General features: G+C 42.3%; 1 protein-coding gene across 2 annotated transcripts in view; it reads right to left on the minus strand.

Moving 5' to 3' along the window:
• The window catches only part of LOC143808011 (solute carrier family 12 member 9-like), a 349,348-nt gene that overhangs the window by 59,730 nt on the left and 265,786 nt on the right, over window positions 1–23,832 (minus strand). For both annotated transcript variants that reach the window (XM_077290205.1, XM_077290206.1), the window contains exon 9: window positions 13,493–13,617. In XM_077290205.1, coding sequence (XP_077146320.1) covers window positions 13,493–13,617 — 125 coding nt within the window. The remainder of the gene's footprint in view (window positions 1–13,492; window positions 13,618–23,832) is intronic.

Genomic DNA, 23,832 nt, shown 5'->3' on the forward strand with positions numbered 1-23,832 from the left:
TGTAACGCAGTCCGTCTAACGGACGGCTTATAACGTAATGTGAACCCAGCCTAAGACCGTTGGTCAGAGAGCTGTGGGGTCATGCTGTCAGATGTCAGCGTGCCCCGCAGCTGTGACTGTTATCCGCAGTAACACTACCACCGGTAAGACTGTCAGTTAGAGCACTGCGGGGTAACGCTGTAAGATGTCAGCATGACCCCGCAGCTGTGACTGTGACCCACAGCGGTGATCTACAGTAAAACTCTTACCGCAGGTTAGCAGGCGTGGGCTGATGACCCTACTGCTCCCATCGGGCTACATCTGTGGTCATCGATAACAGTGACAGCAGGTGCCGCTGATGGGAGACATAGTATCATCTGCCGACGCCTGTGGTCACAGTTGGAAAAAAAAAAAGTTAAATAATTACATACACGTTCACATAAAAATAAAAACTCATTATATTCACCTAACACCAAATCCACGTCGCCCTCATCTCCTAGAAAAAATGTAAAATAATAAACCACCATATACTCACTTGTCCGCCTTAGCCCACGTAATCCCGAGTGTCCCACTGCGATCTCACGTGTAGAAGATGTAACTGCTTTACCTGGCCACTGGCGATACACTGACAGGAGGTAATCGCTCCCGCAGTATATCACTGAGCTGCCGTGAGAGAGTTCACCAGAGATCATCAGCTCCGGTGCTCTTACTTCCGGCACTGCTGCGTCAGATTTTTTTGAGGGCCCATTTGTATTTACTAGGGTTTACGCAGCCGAATAGACCCCAAAACAAGTCAAGGGGTACAATGATTGTCAGTTGTATCAGTACAGGGTGTTTCATTCTTAGCCAAAATCTCTGAATCAACTCACAAGACCACAGGCAGTGTGTGATGTTGGCTTAGGGAAAGCCATATTTGAAAGATGTGTCTGCATGATAAATGCCCACCTTGGGGCCCCTGGCTGGAGGAATGTATGAACTGTGAAAGATTCTTCAGGCATGTCAATGTACCTAACATATGGGAGTGTTTTTATGCTACAAGTCAGCAGAAAGTATGAAATTTGTTGCGCAATGAAAGATTTCAGACAGGAAGGTCTGTTGTGGAGGAACCTTAGTCAATGGATGAAAGAAGTTGGTTGTCCCATTTGAATAAGCTCATTTTGAATAAAAGCTGGCCTAACCATTGATTTGAATACTGGACATGTATCTTTTGCAAATGAGAGATGACCCTAAGAACAAATCACGTAAGGTATTAAAAATAATACATTTTAATTGAAAGGAATTCCCCATCTGATAGTATGATAACAGAAGGAATGGCAAAGATACGATTGGAAATCTCTGCGATCTTTACTGTTATGGCCACAATCTCCTATACATGGTAATGATGTCACTTTTATGGTAACTAACAGGTTAATGATAAAGAATCCTCATAGATTATATGTAGAGCCCAGCATATTCTAGTGCAAAATGCATCTATGTGTCGCTCCCCTCAGGTGAAAATATCCCCCTCATTTTCACCATGCACCTTCCTCACTAATATCCCCTAATCATAACATGCAGTCGGCAAGGTCCATAGCTGGTAATTACCATTCCAATCAGCAGCCCCCTCTATCATTAATGCATCCAGCTGGGAGAATATACAAGCCACTTAAAAGCCAGCGCTCTCATCTCTCGCTTACCCCTACCCTCAAACAAAGAGACAGTGGAGAGAGGGGATGAGGGATGGCGGAGAGGTGAACATCTGTATATGTCTGTTTCCGTATGATGGGGATGTGTGGTATAAATGGTGCTCAGTAATGGAGCCGAAATTGAAGAGAACTGCTGATTGAATATCCAGCTGCTCGGAGGATAGCATTTACATCATCAAAATCGACAAAAGCTAGAACGTCTGATGTACTTGCTCCATCTTCCAAGCCACATAGACAATAAAGTCCGGTGTACACTATTGCCAAAATGTTCTAGATTGTTATGATGTTTCAAATAAATGTGAGGCCTTGAGGGAAAAAAGGAAGGTTCTGAAGGAGCAAGGGCACTTAAATGGAGGGATGGAACAGATCTATGGAGCGAGGGCTTGCAAAGGGTCAGAAGTAATTATTTTAAAAGCATGTCTAGCATGGATATGTTACAAGCTCTTATTTCTTGCCAATTTCGACTGAAAACAGCTGGATTACTTCACAAGCAAAAACCATAATAAGGAGATCACGGAGGAGCCCAGACAAAAAGAAAATTATTTCAGCAGTAAGTCCTTTTTACCAACTTTTCCTTCACGTTTTATGGAGCAATCATCTGTTAAGCATTTAGTCCAACAGCAGAACAACACAGGATGGGGATATGCAGCTCAAAGAGCTCACCTTCCATCTTGGCTAATATCACACAAAAATAAAAGTTATACAATACAGGAAAAAAAATGATGCCAACTTGTCCACAATGATGGGTGATGGACCTCACAGAAACATTTTGTAACTGTGCAGGATATGCTGAATTGCCAGCAGTGAAAGGGTGAAGTGATTTTTTGTCCTCCCATTGTCATGCATTGGATATAAGCACTTGGTCCAGGCTCTGATTAGCAGTGAAAGGCTGCAGACACATTAAGCATAAGCGGGGTTTGTAGGTGGAGTGAATGATGCGGGGAGGGGTGTGAGGAGGGAGTAAATGCTGTTATTTTCTCTAATTGTTGTTTTTGCAGAAAGGTAATTAAAATCCCTTTTATTTCACACGTCAAGGGCCTCAGCAGTAGAAGAGAATGAGGCTCAGCCAGACACAATGATCTGCCTGGTGGGGGAGCCTGGCACACAGTTTGCCAGTCAGTGCCCATCACCTTCAGCTTCACTCCTTTATGTGAACACTTTTTTGGTCTGTTAACCATGTAGTAATAAAAAAAGAAAAATACGAATAGACTTTACATTAAGAAAAGAGCCAAGACTGCCTTCGAGTTTACTTTCCAAGTCATCATTAACTATCATTTCCATAATCAATATCTAAGAGGCTTTTTGTTGATCCCCAGGAGTAAAACAAAAGTGTTCCAGATTTGTACACATCTATAGAAAAGGGGCAGCACAAAGTGAATATCTATCACACAAATTATTGATTTATCTAGATGTGATATTTCCAGTTAGCTTTTAACCAGAGATGCCATTACTTGCCCTGACACAAACATTCTATGGATTAATTGGCTATTCAGCAGTATGGGAAATAAGGGTTTGTGAGGTCACACTTAAAACTTTAAGGACTCCGTAGATGAGGTAAAGGTTTATTGCACATATTTGACATATAAAATGTGTTTCATATGGATTGAGTTTGATAGAAAAGTCATCATGTCATAAGTGTTCTGCAGAGGTCCCTGGAAGACAGAAAGTACTGCTACTCTTACAGCAGGAGATGTCAGTGTTCTCGAAGATAAGGGGTTGTGGCAAGAATTCACCTTTTATATCTCTTGGCAGTTTACGACCCACCACTTTCATATTCTCATATAAGGCCCTGCACACACGTTCGTTGAGTATTTGGTGAGTTTTTTACCTCAGTATTTGTAAGCCAAAACCAGGAGTGGGTGATAAATACGGAAGTGGTGACGTGTTTCTATTAAGGTATGTTTCCACGGTCAGGAAACGCTCCTTGTTTGACGCTGCGCAGAGCTGCAGCGTCAAACAAGCAGCGTCCAGATGTTCCAGCATAGTGGAGGGGATTTTATGAAATCCCGTCTCCACTATGCGTGGAAACCCGCACGCGGCGGCCCTGAGACTCCGGACATGCTGCGCGTCTTTTCAGATCGCAGCATGTCCGTACACCTTGCGGGGACGCAGCGTCCCCGCAAGGAATATCACAGGGCGCTATGGGAGAGAGCGATCATCCCGGATGTGAAGAGTTAACACATCCGGCATGATCGCGTCCCAGAAAGGGGGCGGGGCTTAGTGCCGAGCGGCTTTGCCGCTGCGGCGATACCGCCGGCCATCCTGAACGTGGAGACATAGCCTTACACTTTTCCTCTGACTTTTCTACTCCTGATTTTGGCTTACAAATACTGAGGTAAAATACTGACCAAATACTGAACGTGTGAAAGTGGCTTTAAACAACATAATACCAACAACCACTCCATCTCAGAATTATCGATATAAAGACATTTATTACACTGACACCTCCAAAAATGGATAGCAAGTGTTCAAATTAAAGTTTTAACACCCTTTGTGTATTTTTTATTACCCAAAGCTATGTTCACAAGTAGTTATTTTTTCAGCAGTCAAAACCTGCTCTCTTGGTAATGAAAACACAGAGTTCATTATGCAAGTTTTGCTGTGTTTTTGCAGCATCTCTTGCTATATTTTTTTAACATTTTTTGGTGCACATGTGTGATTTGTCTACAGTACATGTTTAACCTCTTTGTAACTGAGCCAATTTTAACCTTAATGACCAGGCTAAATTTTACAATTCTGACCAGTGTCTCTTTACGTGGTAATAGCTTCAACAGATCCCGGTGATTCTGAGACTGTTAGAAAGGTTGAAAGATTAGTAGCAATTTCTAATTTTTTCAATAAATTTACAAAACCTGTTTCTTTAGGGACCTATTCAGAATTAAATAGACTTTGTGGAGCCTATAAATTGGAAATGCCCTAAAAGTGATACCGTTTTAAAAACTGCACTCTTCAAATACTATAAACAAAAATGCTGTCAGGAATTTTTTTTGGTAACCCTTCAGGTTCTACATGAGAATTAATGCAACGTCGAATGAATAAAAAAAAAATAAAATAAATTTTTTACTCTAAAATGTCGCTTCAGCGAAACATTTTTCACTTTTCCAAGAGGAAACATGAAAAAGCAGACTGCAAGGTACGTTACCCACACCTTCTGCTGCATGTGTGGTGAGGGATTTGGATGTTTTTCCCCCAGCAGTTCGTCTCCAGCAGCTCGCCCCCCGGGTACATTTCGCCCTTGTACCCCATTTTGCCCCCAGAATTTTGTGTTTGGATGTTTTGCCAGTTTGTCCATGTGGTTCATGAATTCCCGTCCATCATCAATCCACATGTCACAAAAGTACTGTACAGAGTGCTGCACTTTTGTGACATGTTTCCATCTGACTTCACGGGGAACCGCTAGACCCAAGGAGCTGCAGGTGCGACAGGTAAGTATCACCCTGGGGGCGAAATGCAGGGGAAGAAATGTGCGTGGCTGAAATGTACCTGGGGGCGAACTGCTGCGGGCGAAACATCCTATAACCGTGTGGTGATATCCCACATGTAGTCAAAAAGGTCTGTTGGGAGACACAGCAGGGATCAGAAGTGAACCCCATATGTGGTTGCTGTACAATAATGTTTGAGCACACGGTAGGGATCGGATGGGAAGGAGAGCTACTTAGCTTTTATAACGTAGATTCTGTTTGAACAGAATGTAGGCTCCATTAGCCAAGCCCCTGAAGTGCCAAAACAGCAGAAACCCCCCCCATAACCCCCTTTTAACCACTTAGATACCGCTGATAGCGGAATTTAAAGAGGTTAGGCTACGTTCACATTTGCGTTGTGCGCCGCAGCGTCGGCGCCGCAGCGCACAACGCAAACAAAAACGCAGCAAAACGCATGCACAACGCTGCGTTTTGCACCGCATGCGTCATTTTTTTAATTGATTTTGGACGCAGCAAAAATGCAACTTGCTGCGTCCTCTGCGCCCCGACGCGGGCGCCGCAGGGACGCATGCGGCGCAAAAAGCAAGTGCACCGCATGTCCATGCGCCCCCATGTTAAATATAGGGGCGCATGATGCATGCGGCGCCGCTGCGGCGCCCGACGCTGCGGCGCTAGCCGCAAATGTGAACGTAGCCTTAATCAGCCCCCGAACGGCTGCAAAGCCAGCCTGGGCGGATTCTGCAGGTTGCCAGCTGTCATGAACAGCTGTCACCTGCGGGAATTGCAGGGTGGGCGCTATTCTATTATTCCAGACGCAGTTTTAAAACGGCGGTCAAGAATAAGGACCCTTAACAGTTGACGTTTTAATGTGTGCAGTTGTTAACGAAATAAAAAAGTTTTGTTCTCCAAAAAGGAAGCATTTTTGTACTGATTGCTTTCTATTAATGCAGTCAAAGGGAAAAAAAAACAAGTATGTGCCTGAAATTCCATAGCTTTTGCTGGTATTGTGAAAGGCAGCTTCTTCTCTGCACAAAAAAAAAAAATTGCTGCAAAAACGCACCTTAAACACAGCCTTATATATTGTGTCTCAATTTGATGGCTTTTTGTTTTTTAATTTCTTTTCAAAGATCTAGACTGCAGCTCAACTGAATACTACTGTTCTCCAACAGGATAGTCCACAAATCTGCTCATGGATGCAGAATGCAATGCTCATACTCATTGTAATTTGTTTCAATGGTTCTAATTTGTTTGTTTTACTTTGTATGGCATGTTATTCTAAAAATCTGCCAACATACATGTTCAGTCATCGACTTCATTTATGTTCATGTTTTTACATCCATACAAAAGAGAAGCCACTTTCTGGGTGTGTTAACACAGGATGGATATTCAGCGTATTTTCTGTGAGTGAAATAAATCCTCAGAGTATTACATTAGAGGAGTGAGATTTTATAAAAACTCATCACACACAGCCAAAAAAATTCAAAGTCTTGCAGTGTAGACTTAAAATCCGCAGCATTTCGATTCACATTGCAGATCTGCACAGGGGATTTCATCCTTTGTCATGCTGAAGGTGAAATCTGAGGCAATTCCATAAAACATGCATATTTTGATGTGGATCTGTCGCAGATGTGAATCAGCCCTTTGTGAACATATGTTATACCACATGGTAAAGTATTTCCGATTTTAATAAGTCTTACAGTCTAAGATAGTGGAAAACTTATCCAACCGTATGACATTGTCTCATCTATCCCGATTCGTGCCTCCTCTGTTTCCGCTTTCGCTGTTGGGCAGTAGCGCGCCTTTGCCAGTCACGCGTGACAGCACCAGTCCTGTCTTTCTACAGGGACTTTTGGTGCTGCTTTATAAGGGAGATATGGGGTTAATTTTGGTCTAGGTTTTGATCACTCTTTCCTGGGCGGGGCAGTCAGCTATTTAAACCCCTGAAGCTCTGACTCCACTGCCAGTCAATAGTATTGCTGTCCTGGTGAATACTGCTGTGCTCTGATTTTAGCCCTGGTTACTCCTGTTCTTTGGCCTGAACGTGACTTTTAACTACCCTCTTGCTTTACCATTTTGTCCTGGACGTGCCCTCTTGGCTTTGAAACTGCTTGAGAGCCCTTCTTGCCAGTTTGAGCCACTGAATAGCAGCTGCCTCTGTGGCCCTTGCCCAGGACCCCTCTGTAAGTGCAGATCCCAATAGAAGGGTTAAAGGATGAAGGCCAGAGCAACCCCTGGGCTCTGCGGAAGAGTAGCTTGCACCCAGCCTGATCGTGGTAGCCATTTTGCAGCTGCCAGGTGACTACAAACAGTGCTTGCGTGACAAACAACAAACATACAGTTGTACATGCAGCATTTTGGCTATGCATCCAGTTTTCATCATTATGGTAGAGCTACATCAGCTTCCAATATGGATGCATACAGGAGAAACCTCCTAACTTGCCTGTCAATTCATGCATATTACCAATGGCGCGCCTAATGTACTGGACTAACAGGTCTCGAGGGATAAACATCTTGATGGCATTTCATTTCTAATATGGCTCTGGTATTGAATTCTGATTGTTCCAAGGCTGTAGCGGGGATCAATAGGAATCTTTACATGATGTCATTTGCTCAACTCAATTTCATGAAGCGCAGCCTGTAATGTCAGATCTCTCAGAATTAACCTGTTCATGACTAGGGTGTTTATATTAGAAAACCTCTTAGTTGATCTCAACAGCAGGCAAGCAGATATGTCCCAAAGACTACACAGAGTAAAGAGTACTTTGGAAACCAGCAAGAAGGGATAAATCACTGTTAGAAATGATTAGCAGAGCGTAGGTGACAATTGAATACACACAAGAACCCTGGACAAAAGGCATAAATGTGAGCGAACATATAACGAAGCCCAACCAGCAAAACTAGCAAAAGAAACTAGCACAGTTAAATGAATCAGTCATAATTAAAATTCTCAATTCTGGGGTAAAATCTGTATTCAGTGAATACAAAAAACCTACAAAAAAAATCTTACCAGTAGCAGCTGCCATCTCCTATCTCGGTAATGGGAAAGTCTGTCTTCACAAAATACAGATTTTACCTCAGAATTGAGAATTTTGACAATGGCTAATCAATTCTGGCAGAGAAAGAGGCAAATTTCTCTAAAAAGATATATTACAAATTTGCTAATTTTCACGTGTACTATTGGTTTATGAAATAAAAATTAAAACAAATGTTACCCCTTTAAGCTTATAAGTCTTTCACCTGTGTAACCAGGTAGCACAATATGTTCTGCTCTGTCCAGTCATCCCCCTTGAATGCAAGAAGGCTGGTATAGTTCTATGGGAGTACAAATGTCTCTGGTTTACACATCAAGGCAGAAGGAGATCAGCTCAAGCAGAAGAAGCAGGACTTCTAGGAGAACTAGGGAGTAGTGAGATGTACAGTTAATTATCACTGCTATGGGCTCACCTGGTGATGTCGATTTAGAGGGTGAGCAGCAGGACCTGGGCCGATAGAACATCGAAGCAAGTCACAAGGAGGGTAGTCCACAAAAGATCATTGCTAAAGAAGCTGGCTGTTCTGAGAGTGCTATATCCAAGCATATTAATGGAAAGTTCAGTGGAAGGAAAAAGTGTGATAGAAAAAGGTGCACAAGCCACCGGGATAACTGCAGCCTCGAAAGGAAAGTTAAGAAAAGGCCATTCAAAAATTTGGGGGAGAGTAAAAAGGAGTGGTCTGCTGCTGGAGTCATTGCTTCAAGAGCCACCACACACAGATGTATCCAGGACATCTTACTTGGGCCCAGGAGAAAAAGAACTGGACCGTCGCTCAGTTGTCCAAGGTGCTGTTTTCAGATGAAAGTAAATTCTGCATTTAATTTGGAAATCAAAGTCCCAGAGTCTGGAGGAAGAGTGAAGAGACATACAATCCAAGCTGCTTGAGGTCTAGTGTGAACTTCCCACAATCAGTGATTGTTTGGGGAGCCATGTCATCTGCTGGTGTAGGCCCACTGTGTTTTATCAAGACCAAAGTCAGCGCAGGCGTCTACCAGGAAATTTGAGCACTTCATGCTTCCCTCTGCCAACAAGCTTTATGGAGATGTAAACCTGGCATCTGTCCACACTGCCAAAAGTACCAATACCTGGTATAAAAACAACAGTATCACTGTGCTTGATTGGCCAGCAAACTCATCTAACCTTAACAACCATAGAGAATCTATGGAATATTGTCAAGAAGATGAGAGACACCAGACCCAACAATACAGATGAGCTGAAGGCTGGTATCAAAGCAACCTGGGCTTACATAACACTTCAGCAGTGCCACAGGCTGATCACCTTCATGCAATGGTGTATTGATGCAGTAATTGATTCAAAAGGAGCCCCGACAAAGTATTGAGTGCATTTACTGAACATACATTTCAGTAAGCCAACATTTCTGATTTTAAAATCATTTTTCAAGCTGGTGTTATAAAGTATTCTAATTTACTGAGATAATGACTTTTGGGTTTTCATTGGCTGTAAGCCATAATCATCAACATTAACAGAAATAAACACTTGAAATAGATCACTCTGTTTGTACTGACTCCTGATAATATATGAGTTTCTCTTTTTGTAATGAAGAACTGAAATAAATTAACTTTTTGATGATATTCTAATTTTGTTAGAAGCACCTGTAGGTGAATTGGAGACTAGCTTATTGTGATGTGTTATCTTAATTGCAGTGAGAGGTATGAACAACGTCAAGAACAATCTGGAAACTTGATTTGAAGAAATGGGTGTGGACTACACCAAGGTACGCTGGACTGAGCTTCGAAATAAACGTTGGTAGTGTAATGCAAGTAGCTGGAGGTAGTCAGGCACCTGGCTGGAGCTTGAGCTAAGTGAAAGGTTAAGTAACTGCTAACAAACACAAGATGGATGAGACCAATGTTATCTCAATACTCAGACAGCACATTGCTGCTTGAGCCGACTTTCAATGTACTTGGGTGATATTACAAATGTTTGTCACGTTATCACAGTAACCTGGTATCATAAGCACAAAGGGAACTGGCCAGAGGAAAAGGTAACATGGCTCGATGCCTGATCCAGTGAGAAATGATCATGAAACTGGACCAACTGTGACTGTTTTAGATTGCGGATTTTACAGTAGTCCACAGTTCTAGCTCTAACTAATACATTCTATATACTGTATGTATTGATTGCATTGTGACAGAGCTATGATGATGTCAGATTTCAGCCCTGTTTTTCTCCTGTGAAATGTCTTTGGTACCCAGACTTTCAGATGTTCAGAAATAACAGGTACTGCAATACTCACCTTCCCCTGCACCAACGATGCCTCTCTGCCTGTTAACAGGCTGCAGCGCTGATGTCACAACTACTTATGATGGGTGACATTCCAAGAATTTCCCTCTGACAGCTGCACTCTTATCTCATCCATTGAGCCTACCATGTTTTCAGCCAAGAACGTGGTTCTCAATATTATAAGGCAGTATTTGTAATATGATTGAAACAAAAGTTGGTTCTCGTTAGAAGAAATAATTAATTCATTAACCGGTTACATGTTTACAAGGAGAATCCTCCTCATAGAAGGCAGTGGAATACTGTACAGTATGCACGTTGTGTCTCCGTCTTTAACTCCAGCTGCCTGCCTAATGCTGTTCTGTCCCTTCCTTGTTAGTTAATTACCACTAATGGAAGGAGAGGGATGACTGGCAGACAGCCAGGGAAATCACAGACAAGTTGGGAAAAGTTTCATAAATTTAGTGTAAGTATCAATTTCAGAGCTCGCTGTCAAGGGAGGAGTATATATATGTAGATGTTGTTTGAAGGGCAAATGCAAAAGAAGAAAAGAAATTGCACACTCAGAGAAGGGAGTCAGTGCCAGAGCGAAGCAGAGGGAGACAGAGGAGGGAGAGCCATTTCTTATAGACACTCCGATCTTTTATTAGATTTATAGCATGGTGCTAAGATTGTGTACGGGTGAAAGCTAAAGAAGCCTGGACTCTACAACCTCAGATAAAATCTGCATTTGTGATGTTTCAGGCTGTGTGCCTACCATTGAGTTTTTAACGACATGCATTTTCGCTGTGCCAAAAATGCAGCATCATACAGTTCCAGTAAAGTGGATGGGATTTTGTGAAATCTCGTGCCCTCTCTACTTTTCATTTACTGAGCGTAAACTGATCTGTGATTAATATGTTTCGGACTTAAAACACTAATCTCTCTTACAGGTACGCTGAGTATTAAGTGCTAATTGTCCTATAGAGTGAGACATGAGATACTGAAAATCTGCATGTAAAAAAAAAAGCACGTTTCCGGGATCAAAGTGCATGTATAAATCAACGTATAAATCATGTATAAGTCAATCACATGAATAAATCAATAACATTTTGTCAAAGCGGAATACCTAGAACTATCAAAAAGAAAGCAGATATATTTGAAACATGGCATATTAATGTTACTGTAAAAGTCAGAAGGACGGTAAAACCTAGGATTTACCGGTCAATCTGGACATTGACCGGTAAATCCTTGGTTTTACCGTCCTTCTGACTTTTACAGTAACATAAACGAACGATTTTGGACTTTTACCTGGGCGATTTGGTAAATCTTTACATTTACCAGCATGTGTTGGTAAAAGTAACTTTGAGTCACAGAATTCTGACTCTGACCAGCAGATGATGTTGGTAAAAGTTAACTAAACGCACTTTGAGTCACAGAATTCTGACTCTGACCAGCAGATGATGGTGTTACAGGGTAGCAGATACCTTACAGGGTAGCAGATTTTGTTATTGTTCATTGTTATTACCATATTTTCCCCATTTACTCTTATTACATTTATATAAACTTTGAACAGTGTGTCCTCCATTTCCTCGCCGTATCTGCCTAATCAGACACCTTTCCCACTGTGTCCTCCATTTCCTCGCCCACGGTGGCTTACACTTTTTATTACACCCTTCTCAGCTACATTTACCAAGAAGCCGTGGTAAATGTGCACATTTACCAACTGCGCATGGTTAAAGTCAGATGTTCCATCTTCACACCAGATATTTCTGACTTTTACCAACACTGTTGAGAAATGTTAACATTTACCAAGACTTCACCGGTAAAAGTCCAATTTTACTTTTCATTTTGAGCTTTTACCGACGGCCTCGGTGAATGTCCAGATTGACCGGTAAATCCTAGGTTTTACCGTCCTTCTGACTTTTACAGTAACATTAACAAAACAAAAAACACAGCATCAAAAACGCACGTAAAAAAACACTCAAAAAAGCAATGAAAAAGCAGAAGTACCCTAAGTTACATAATAGGTGCAGAAAATCTACGACATCAAAAGCTCATTGCGAGAACAGTCTGAGTGTACTGATTAGAGCTTTCCTGGTATGGCAAAATAAGATAAAAACACCCATTAAATCAATGTATGCTTACCATATGTTATGTACTACAACTTTCGCCATGTGAGGGCCTCATTTTGCTGTGATGTCCCAAAATTGTGGCATAAATGTAATAGTGCCAAAAGAAAATGCAATACAAGCCCAACATGTGACCTTAGATCAACAGTTTTGGAAATGTCTAAAATGATGATGATATATAACCTAGGACTAAATAATTACTTTTGCTATGAAAAAGTATCGCTATTTTTCAAAGTTTTCTTCAAATGGCAGGTGTGATACAAGGCAAAGAAGAAGACACAGAAACAGGACAAGTCTCAATAGTGTCCCTCACATCACGCGGTCAGATATCTGATATAGGAGGAGTAAAACAGTGTGAGAAAGTAGAAGTAAGAACTGATCAAGGGACACTGTGGCCCCAAAGAGTGCGCCGGTGTAGGATGTGCCCAAAAAAATAGAAAGGCATGTGCCTCAAATTGAATTTGTCACATTTTTTAGCCAATGTTCAATACAGCAAGAAATGTACTTATGTCTGACATTGTAGTACAATTCTGAGGTGATTTTTTTGGAGTTCATTTGGCCACTCTGCTCATCTACGTCCTCTCCGGGCTAAGCTCCATCCACTTTTTGAAAAGGTAAGAGTTAGCTGGGATTGGTGTATAAGCAGCAAAATTACAAAGTTTTTGCACCCAACAAAACAGACAAAATATGATGTGATATTTCACACTGGTTTATGAGACAATTCTGGGGAAATCTATTTGATGAATTGGGGTCTTCACCTGTAATGTTGTGGAGAATTGTGGTTGGCACTTTGGGGGGCACTGTGCTTTTTACAGAGCTTTTCCTTGTAATCTGCTTAGACAGAGATACATTCTGATCCAGACTAACAACTGAACTGATACACTGTGCTATAATACACAGCGAGGTACCATAGACCACAGAATTCACACCTCCCGCTGTACACACATTATTTAGTAACAGCTCGTTTGTAGCAGTGATCGAGAAATACGCTTTTAAAAAATGACAAACATTTTTCAATGTACCTGAAATTTGGCGCTGATGCCCATTCCAGTGCCACACAGGCAAGGCCCACAGCGGCATACACCAGCATGAAGAAAATGGTCACAATTGATGCAATGGTGTTCACTTTCCCAGCAAACAGAACAAGCTAAAAGACAAACAAAGCATTATCAGACATTATAGACGGGTACCGGCAGAAAGGTTATATGAGGCGACAAGTCTAACAAGAAGATGATCTAAGGGGCTGATGAACTCACTTTTGATTTTCCTCCACAGATCTCAAACATCGGACAACTAAATGAAGACATAAATAGACCTGCCACGTGGTAATCCTCTCCCAGTTATGGCCTGTGGTGCCAGGCGCTGCACTGGATTTTTGGTCCAAATGCTTTCCATGAGAAACGGACAGCACCTGGATCAATGTTATTGAATGGGGCAGAATCTGCTTGTAAAAAAATTGCAGCATGCACCAGTCTGTGTGTGTTGGATGAGACTCGCCATAAACAGCTTCCCTACAGAGACACAGTATAGTACAGACACATTGCTGCAAGTCTTCACCGTAGGAGGCTGTAAATTATTAGCAGCTGCCGGTGTACATAAACTGACTGCACAGACAGCATGTGGATGACGAATAAGGCAAAAAATCATTGGAGTTTTCTGAATGAAACGTGGATGATATCTTTTCTATGCTGGTGTGAACGTAGTCTGATAGAGAACTGTAAGGCTATGTGCACACGATGCTAATTGTGGACATGGTGTGTGGACAGATGTGTTATACACAGGAAACGTGTTCAAACAGGTGCAATTAATACAAGTAATGAGTACCGAGACAGAGGGCTTCTTAAAGGAAAACTAACAGGTCTGTGAGACCCAGATTAATCCCCAGAGGTGATCAAATACTTATTTCATGCAATAAAATGCAATGTACTGTGGTTTTCTGTTTTTGTTTTTAGATTCGGTCTCTCACAGTTGAAGTGTATCTACAGTAAAAATTACCTCTCCTTTCTTTGTTGGTGGGAAAACTTGCAAAATCAGCAGTGTATGGAATACTTATTTTCCTGAATGTATAATGTAACAATGCTACTCACTTGGGAGCGATATGAAATATCAAAGGAACCGTTTCTATTTAACCCTTTCTGCCATTGGACGGAATAGTACGGCCAATGGCAGAACCCTCCGCCGACAGCGGCAGTTAACAAGCGCACTGGTGACCCCGTTACGTGATCGGGGGTCATCGGTGCGTCGGCATGACAACCAGAGGTCTCCTTGAGACCTCTATGGTTGTTGATGGCAGATTGATATGAGCGCCACCCAGTGGTCAGCGCTCATAGTAATGCTGTAACTCTAAGCATCGCCTCTATGTAGCAGAGGTGATCAAGTTATGGCAGCTTCTAGCCTCCCATGGCAAAATTAAAAATAAAATGTTTTTAAAAATATGAAAAAAATAAAAAAATACAAAAGTTTAACCCTTAATCCCATATGACGTACTATCCCGTCAAGGTGACCTGGGACTTAATTCCCAGTGACGGGATAGTACTTCATATGCGATCGGCCGCGCACACGGGGGGAACACGGCCTATCGCGTCCGGGTGTCAGCTGACTATCGCAGCTGACATCCGGCACTATGTGCCAGGAGCGGTCACGGACCGCCCCCGGCACATTAACCTCCGGCACACTGCGATCAAACATGATCGCTGTGTTCCGGCGGTATAGGGAAGCATCGCGCAGGGAGGGGGCTCCCTGCGTGCTTCCCTGAGACCCCCGGAGCAACACGATGTGATCGCGTTGCTCCGAGGTCTCTTACCTCCTCCTCCCTGCAGCAGGCCCGGATCCAAAATGGCTGCGGGGCTGCATCCGGGTCCTGCAGGGAGGTGGCTTACCAGCGCCTGCTCAGAGCAGGCGCTAGTAAGCCTGCAGCCCTGTCAGTCAGATCGCTGATCTGACAGAGTGCTGTGCAAACTGTCAGATCAGAGATCTGTGATGTCCCCCCCTGGGACAAAGTAAAAAAAAAAAATTTCCACATGTGTAAAAAAAATAAATAAATAAATTCCTAAATAAAGAAAAAAATAATATTATTCCCATAAATACATTTCTTTATCTAAATTTAAAAAAAAAAACAATAAAAGTACACATATTTAGTATCGCCGCGTCCGTAATGACCCGACCTATAAAACTGTCCCACTAGTTAACCCCTTCAGTAAACACTGTAAAAAAAAAAAAACGAGGCAAAAAACAACGCTTTATTATCATACTGCCGAACAAAAAGTGGAAGAACACGTGATCAAAAAGACGGATATAAATAACCATGGTACCACTGAAAACGTCATCTTGTCCCGCAAAAAAACGAGCCGCCATACAGCGGTATAAACGCCCCCCCTCCCCCCCCAAAAAAAAAAAGAAGAAATTCATGAATAGCTGGTTTTTGGTCATTCTGCCTCACAAAAATCGGAATAAAAAGCGATCAAAAAATGTCACGCGCCCGAAAATGTTACCAATAAAAACGTCAACTCGTCCCGCAAAAAACACAACCTCACATGACTCTGTGGACCAAAATATGGAAAAATTATAGGTTTCAAAATGTGGAGACGCAAAAACTTTTTTGCTATAAAAAGCGTCTTTTAGTGTGTGACAGCTGCCAATCATAAAAATCCGATATAAAAAACACTATAAAAGTAAATCAAACCCCCCCTTCATCACCCCCTTAGTTAGGGAAAAATAATAAAATTAAAAAAATGTATTTATTTCTATTTTCCCATTAGGGCTAGGGTTAGGGTTAGGGCTAGGGTAAGGGTTGGGGCTAGGGTTGGTGCTAAAGTTAGGGTTAGGGTTGGGGCTAAAGTTAGGGTTGGGGCTAAAGGTAGGGTTAGGGTTGGGGCTAAAGATAGGGTTAGGGTTTGGATTACATTTACGGTTGGGATTAGGGTTGGGATTAGAGTTAGGGGTGTGTCAGGGTTAGGGGTGTGGTTAGGGTTACCGTTGGGATTAGGGTTAGGGGCGTGTTTGGATTAAGGTTTCAGTTAGAATTGGGGAGTTTCCACTGTTTAGGCACATCAGGGGCTCTCCAAATGCGACATGGCGTCCGATCTCAATTCCAGCCAATTCTGCGTTGAAAAAGTAAAACAGTGCTCCTTCCCTTCCGAGCTCTCCCGTGCGCCAAAACTGGGGTTTACCCCAACATATGGGGTATCAGCGTACTCGGGACAAATTGGACAACAACTTTTGTAGTCCAAGTTCTCTTGTTACCCTTGGGAAAATAAAAATTTGGGGGGCTAAAAATCATTTTTGTGGGAAAAAAAGATATTTTATTTTCACGGCTCTGAGTTGTAAACTGTAGTACACACGAAGAAAAAAGTATCACTCCCAGAAATGCACACCACGTATAAGAATGAGAGACATGATACTGGAAAAGCACAAGATTTTATTGAAACACTACATAAAACATAATTAAAAACAGCAAACAAAAAGCCCTGTCCATAGCAAAATGCAAGGTACAATGATACGTACAAACAACAGTAAAGCTATAACATGCGATGCTATACACCTGCATATACCCTAGATATAGTAGGAGCAATATATGATTCAACTAAGAACACTAAACTGGCCAGGGAATGTAAATCCTACACCATCCTGTATATGACAATGGGCATATGCCCCACCAGGCACCTAAACAGGTACAATAACCTGCGCGGCTCATGGGACACTAATAAGCATGTAATCCAGACAAACTGGGCTGTAAGGGAAATCCCAAAAGGACATGCTAGCAGTAAAAAAAGTGCAGAGACCGCCCAGCAAAGTGCCAAAAAGATGCGGGGACAGAAGTTACCCAAAGCAAGATGGTGGCCAGGAAGAAGTCCGTGGGTGAACCGGCAAGTAAGCAGGACTAGGGCCAATGCAGCCCCACGCGTATCGCCCTCTCAAGTAGGGCTTCGTCAGGGGAAGTCTGAGTAAACTACTGAGTAAACTGTAGTGAAACACTTGGGGGTTCAAAGTTCTCACAACACATCTAGATAAGTTCCTTGGGAGGTCAAGCGTTTCCAATATGGGGTCACTTATGGGGGTTTCTACTGTTTGGGTACATCAGGGGCTCTGCAAATGCAACGTGACTCCTGCAGACCAATCTATCTAAGTCTGCATTCCAAATGGCGCTCCTTCCCTTCCGAGCTCTGTCATGCGCCGAAACGGTAGTTCCCCCCCACATATGGGGTATCAGCGTACTCAGGACAAATTGGACAACAACTTTTGGGGTCCAATTTATCCTGTTACCCTTGTGAAAATACAAAACTGGGGGCTAAAAATCATTTTTGTGAAAAAAAAAAGAATTTTTATTTTCACGGCTCTGCGTTATAAACTGTAGTGAAACACTTGGGGGTTCAAAGCTCTCAAAACACATCTAGATAAGTTCCTTAGGGGGTCTGCTTTCCAAAATGGTGTCACTTGTGGGGGGTTTAATGGTGTCCCATCTCAATTCCAGTCAATTTTGCATTGAAAAGTCAAACGTGCTCCTTCCCTTCCGAGCTCTGCCATGCGCCCAAACAGTCGTTTACCCCCACATATCGAGTATCAGCGTACTCAGGACAAATTGCAAAACTTTTGGGGTCCAATTTCTTCTCTTACTCTTGGGAAAATAAAAAATTGGGGGCGAAAAGATCATTTTTGCGGAAAAATTTGATTTTTTATTTTTACGGCTCTGCATTATAAACTTCTGTGAAACACTTGTTGGGTCAAAGTGCTCACCACACATCTAGATAAGTTCCTTAAGGGGTCTACTTTCCAAAATGGTGTCACTTGAGGGGGGTTTCAATGTTTAGGCGCATCAGGGGCTCTCCAAACGCAACATGGCGTCCCATCTCAATTCCAGTCAATTTTGCATTGAAAAGTCAAATGGCGCTCCTTCTCTTCCGAGCTCTGCCATGCGCCCAAACAGTGGTTTACACCCACATATGGGGTATCAGCGTACTCAGGACAAATTGCACAACAACTTTTGGGGTCCAATTTCTCCTGTTACCCTTGGTAAAATAAAACAAATTGGAGCTGAAATAAATTTTGTGTAAAAAAAAATTAAATGTTCATTTTTATTTAAACATTCCAAAAATTCCTGTGAAACACCTGAAGGGTTAATAAACTTCTTGAATGTGGTTTTGAGTACCTTGAGGGGTGCAGTTTTTAGAATGGTGTCACACTTGGGTATTTTCTATCATATAAACCCATCAAAATGACTTCAAATGAGATGTGGTCCCTAACAAAAAAAATTGTGTTGTAAAAATGAGAAATTGCTGGTCAACTTTTAACCCTTATAATTCCCTAACAAAAAAAAATGTTGGTTCCAAAATTGTGCTGATGTAAAGTAGACATGTGGGAAATGTTACTTATTAAGTATTTTGTGTGACATATCTCTGTGATTTAAGGGCATAAAAATTCAAAGTTGGAAAATTGCGAAATTTTCCAAATTTTTGCCAAATTTCCGTTTTTTTCACAAATAAACGTTAAAGTTATATCGAATAAATTTTACCACTATCATGAAGTACAGTATGTCACGAGAAAACGTTGTCAGAATCGCCAAGATCCATTGAAGCGTTCCAGAGTTATAACCTCATAAAGGGACAGTGGTCAGAATTGTAAAAATTGGCCCGGTCTTTAAAGTGCAAACCACCCTCGGGGCTTAAGGCGTTAAATCACCCCCTTTCGCCCCATTTTAAAAAAAACGATAAAAAAACAAAACAAACATACACATATTTGGTATCGCCGCATTCAGAATCGCCCGATCTATTAATAAAAATAAGGATTAATCTGATCGCTAAACGGCGTAGCAAGAAAAAAGTCAAAACACCAGAATTAAGTTTTTTTGGTCGCCGCAACATTGCATTAAAATGCAACAACGGGTGATCAAAAGATCGTATCTGCACCAAAATGGTATCATTAAAAATGTCAGCTCGGCACACAGAAAATATGGCATGACCCAACCCAAGATCACAAAAAATGGAGACGCTATGGGAAACGGAAAATTGCGCTTTTTTTTAAAGCAAAGTTTGGAATTTTTTTTCACCATTTAGATAAAAAAGAACCTACACATGTTTGGTGTCTATGAACTCGTACTAACCTGGAGAATCATAATGGCAGGTCAGTTTCAGCATTTAGTGAACCTAGCAAAAAAGCCAAACAAAAAACAAGTGTGGGATTGCACTTTTTTTGTAATTTCATCGCACTTGGAATTTTCTTCCTGTTTTCTAGTACACGACATGGTGAAACCAATGGTGTCGTTCAAAAGTACAACTTGTCCCACAAAAAATAAGCCCTCACACGGCCAAATTGAAGGAAAAATAAAAAAGTTATGGCTCTGGGAAAGAGGGGAGTGAAAAATGAAATCGCAAAACTTTAAAAAGCTCCGGGGTTAAGGGATTAAAAAATTGGCTGGTTTATTACAGTCCTCATAAACCACATAACAGGAAACTCAAATACAGCACTTGTCTGGCTCAAAGTACAACATAAGGGTACCGTCACACAGTGCCATTTTCATCGCTACGACGGCACGATCCGTGACGTCGCAGCGTCGTATGATTATCGCTCCAGCGTCGTAGACTGCGGTCACACTTTGCAATCACGGCGCTGGAGCGATGCCGAAGTCCCCGGGTAACCAGGGTAAACATCGGGTTACTAAGCGCAGGGCCGCGCTTAGTAACCCGAAGTTTACCCTGGTTACCAGCGTAAACGTAAAAAAAACAAACACTACATACTTACATTCCGGTGTCTGTCCCCCGGCGCTGTGCTTCTCTGCACTGTGTAAGCACCATAGCCGGAAAGCAGAGCGGTGACGTCACCGCGTCACCGCTGTGCTCGCTTTCCGGCCGGCAGGCGCTCACAGTGCAGAGAAGCTGAGACGCCGGAGGACAGACACCGGAATGTAAGTATGTACTGTTTGTTTTTTTTTACGTTTACGCTGGTAACCAGGGTAAACATCGGGTTACTAAGCGCGGCCCTGCGCTTAGTTACCCGATGTTTATTTCACCGACTAAAGCACTAAATTAACAAATAAATTAAATACACGTTAAAACGTAACATTTAATAATATTTTTTAGATAAAATAGACAACACACACGACCTAAAAAGGCTACTGTTTGGCTAGATAAAGATACAGGGTGCTCTCAGTCCCTAATGCGCAGGCTATCTGTACCCTGCCTTGCTGCGGAGGTTGGCACCCTATGAGACCTGCGCAATGGCGCCCCCGCTCAACGTGGACTCGTCCTATCTCACCCTAAACAGCCCTCAAGTGCAGAATGATAGACAAACAGCAGACCAAACACACAGACAAACAGATAAAGATGACTAGTGTGCCTTGTACTAAACGCACATAAGGTAAGTGCGCACGTGTGTTCTTTCTGAATTAATAGTAACACACGTATAGTACATTATTGCACATAACCCTATCAAGCCTGTAGACTCCCTATGGGATATCTGTACCTATATCCGCCCTGCCTATTTGCGGGGGTTGGCACCCTAAAAATTCCTGTGCAGTGTGGCGCCCCCGCTCTCGTAGGCTGGCCCTATTGAGCCCTAACGCTGTGGGCTAACAATCGCTGCAATGCACGCTGATTGCTGGATAAGGTAAAACATACAAGGCTATTTTTTACTAAGGCACCTAATAAATAGATAAAGAATCAGTATAAATCACCAATCTAGTATATAGGCATATATTTAGACAGTATGTTCATCTCGACGCGTTTCTCCGAGATCGGTTCATCAGGAGACATACTAGAATAAATTCACTTATCTGAATGAAAGACAAGAAGGTAAACGCTGATTTCAGCCACTTCCGGGTCACCTGCCTCATAGTTCCAAGTGTAGATATAGGAGCGATCTAGCAGTATACCTGTAACGCTTGAACGTCACTAAGTAGGAGTGTTTTCCTGTGTGACGTAACAATTGGGGACGTGGTTCAATTTTCCGCTCCCGAGTGTACTCCTGGAATCGGGTAGGGGGCATGCGCAAAGAGGAACGCACTTGCGTTCCACTGTAGAGGCGCTCAGTATAGAGAATGTGAAGGCCTGGCATCTGCGCAGTAGACAGCGCTTTTTAATGAGGCAGGTGACCCGGAAGTGGCTGAAATCGGCGTGGGTCACAAAGCACTGATGGGCACCACGAGGTTAGTGTGAGCATATTTAAAGCACATTGGTGACTCCATGTGCAAGCCTGACTCAAATTGTGGATTTAGGATGGACATTGTTCCCCACCGCTGCACCGCACTATACCTCTAAGCGGTTTACCTTCTTGTCTTTCAATCAGATAAGTGAATTTATTCTAGTATGTCTCCTGATGAACCGATCTCGGAGAAACGCGTCGAGATGAACATACTGTCTAAATATATGCCTATATACTAGATTGGTGATTTATACTGATTCTTTATCTATTTATTAGGTGCCTTAGTAAAAAATAGCCTTGTATGTTTTACCTTATCCAGCAATCAGCGTGCATTGCAGCGATTGTTAGCCCACAGCGTTAGGGCTCAATAGGGCCAGCCTACGAGAGCGGGGGCGCCACACTGCGCAGGAATTTTTAGGGTGCCAACCCCCGCAAATAGGCAGGGCGGATATAGGTACAGATATCCCATAGGGAGTCTACAGGCTTGATAGGGTTATGTGCAATAATGTACTATACGTGTTACTATTAATTCAGAAAGAACACACGTGCGCACTTACCTTATGTGCGTTTAGTACAAGGCACACTAGTCATCTTTATCTGTTTGTCTGTGTGTTTGGTCTGCTGTTTGTCTATCATTCTGCACTTGAGGGCTGTTTAGGGTGAGATAGGACGAGTCCACGTTGAGCGGGGGCGCCATTGCGCAGGTCTCATAGGGTGCCAACCTCCGCAGCAAGGCAGGGTACAGATAGCCTGCGCATTAGGGACTGAGAGCACCCTGTATCTTTATCTAGCCAAACAGTAGCCTTTTTAGGTTGTGTGTGTTGTCTATTTTATCTAAAAAATATTATTAAATGTTACGTTTTAACGTGTATTTAATTTATTTGTTAATTTAGTGCTTTAGTCGGTGAAATAATTGCTTTAATTAGGCACGTACATTTATTGTTTCTGTGATACCAGTTACCCGATGTTTACCCTGGTTACAAGCGAACACATCGCTGGATCGGTGTCACACACAACGATCCAGCGATGTCAGCGGGTGATCAAGCGACAAAAGAAAGTTCCAAACGGTCTGCTACGACGTACGATTCTCAGCGTGATGTCTGATCGCAGTAGCGTGTCAGACACAACGATATCGTAACGATATCGCTAGAACGTCACGAATCGTACCGTTGTAGCGATGAAAATGGCACTGTGTGACGGTACCCTAAAGCAAAAAGTCCATACAATAGTGCTGGTTAGCCTGCCTGGCAAGAGGTCTGCACACATCCATACATATAGCCATGTGTGAGTCAAACAGGTCTCAATTTACAAAGAGAACCACACCCGGGGTGGAGATGTGGTGAGCAGCCATCTCTCTCAACTCTTCAGCTGCTACCAAACTATCATGGTCGATTAATTCCTTTTATTATATGTGCCAACTGCCAAAGCATTTCTACAGATTTATCTCCCATCCACTAGGTGACATACAGCGACCACCTAAAAAAATAAAAATAAATTATATATATATATATATATATATATATATATATATATATATATATATACAGTTAGGTCCATATATATTTGGACAGAGGCAACATTTTTCTATTTTTGGTTATAGACATTAACACAATGAATTTTAAACAAAACAATTCAGATGCAGTTGAAGTTCAGACTTCCAGCTTTCATTTGAGGCTATCCACATTAAAATTGGATGAAGGGTTTAGGATTTTCAGCGCCTTAACATGTGCCACCCTGTTTTTAAAGGGACCAAAAGTAATTGGACAATTGACTCCAAGGCTATTTCATGGACAGGTGTGGGCAATCCCTTTGTTAAGTCATTCTCAATTAAGCAGATAAAAGGCCTGGAGTTGATTTGAGGTGTGGTGCTTGCATTTGGAAGGTATTGCTGTGAAGTAAGCATACGGTCAAAGGAGCTCTCCATGCAGGTGAAACAAGCCAGACTTAAGCTGTGAAAACAGAAAAAACCCATCCGAGAAATTGCTACAATATTAGGAGTGGCAAAATCTATAGTTTGGTACAACCTGAGAAAGAAAGAAAGCACTGGTGAACTCATCAATGCAAAAAGACCTGGGCGCCCACGGAAGACAACAGTGGTGGATGATCGCAGAATAATTTCCATGGTGAAGAGAAACCCCTTCACAACAGCCAACCAAGTGAACAACACTCTCCAGGAGGTAGGCGTATCAATATCCAAATCTACCATAAAGAGAACACTGCATGAAAGTAA

Source organism: Ranitomeya variabilis, chromosome 2, assembly GCF_051348905.1.
Source record: "Ranitomeya variabilis isolate aRanVar5 chromosome 2, aRanVar5.hap1, whole genome shotgun sequence".
In the NCBI taxonomy this organism is placed as follows: domain Eukaryota; kingdom Metazoa; phylum Chordata; class Amphibia; order Anura; family Dendrobatidae; genus Ranitomeya; species Ranitomeya variabilis.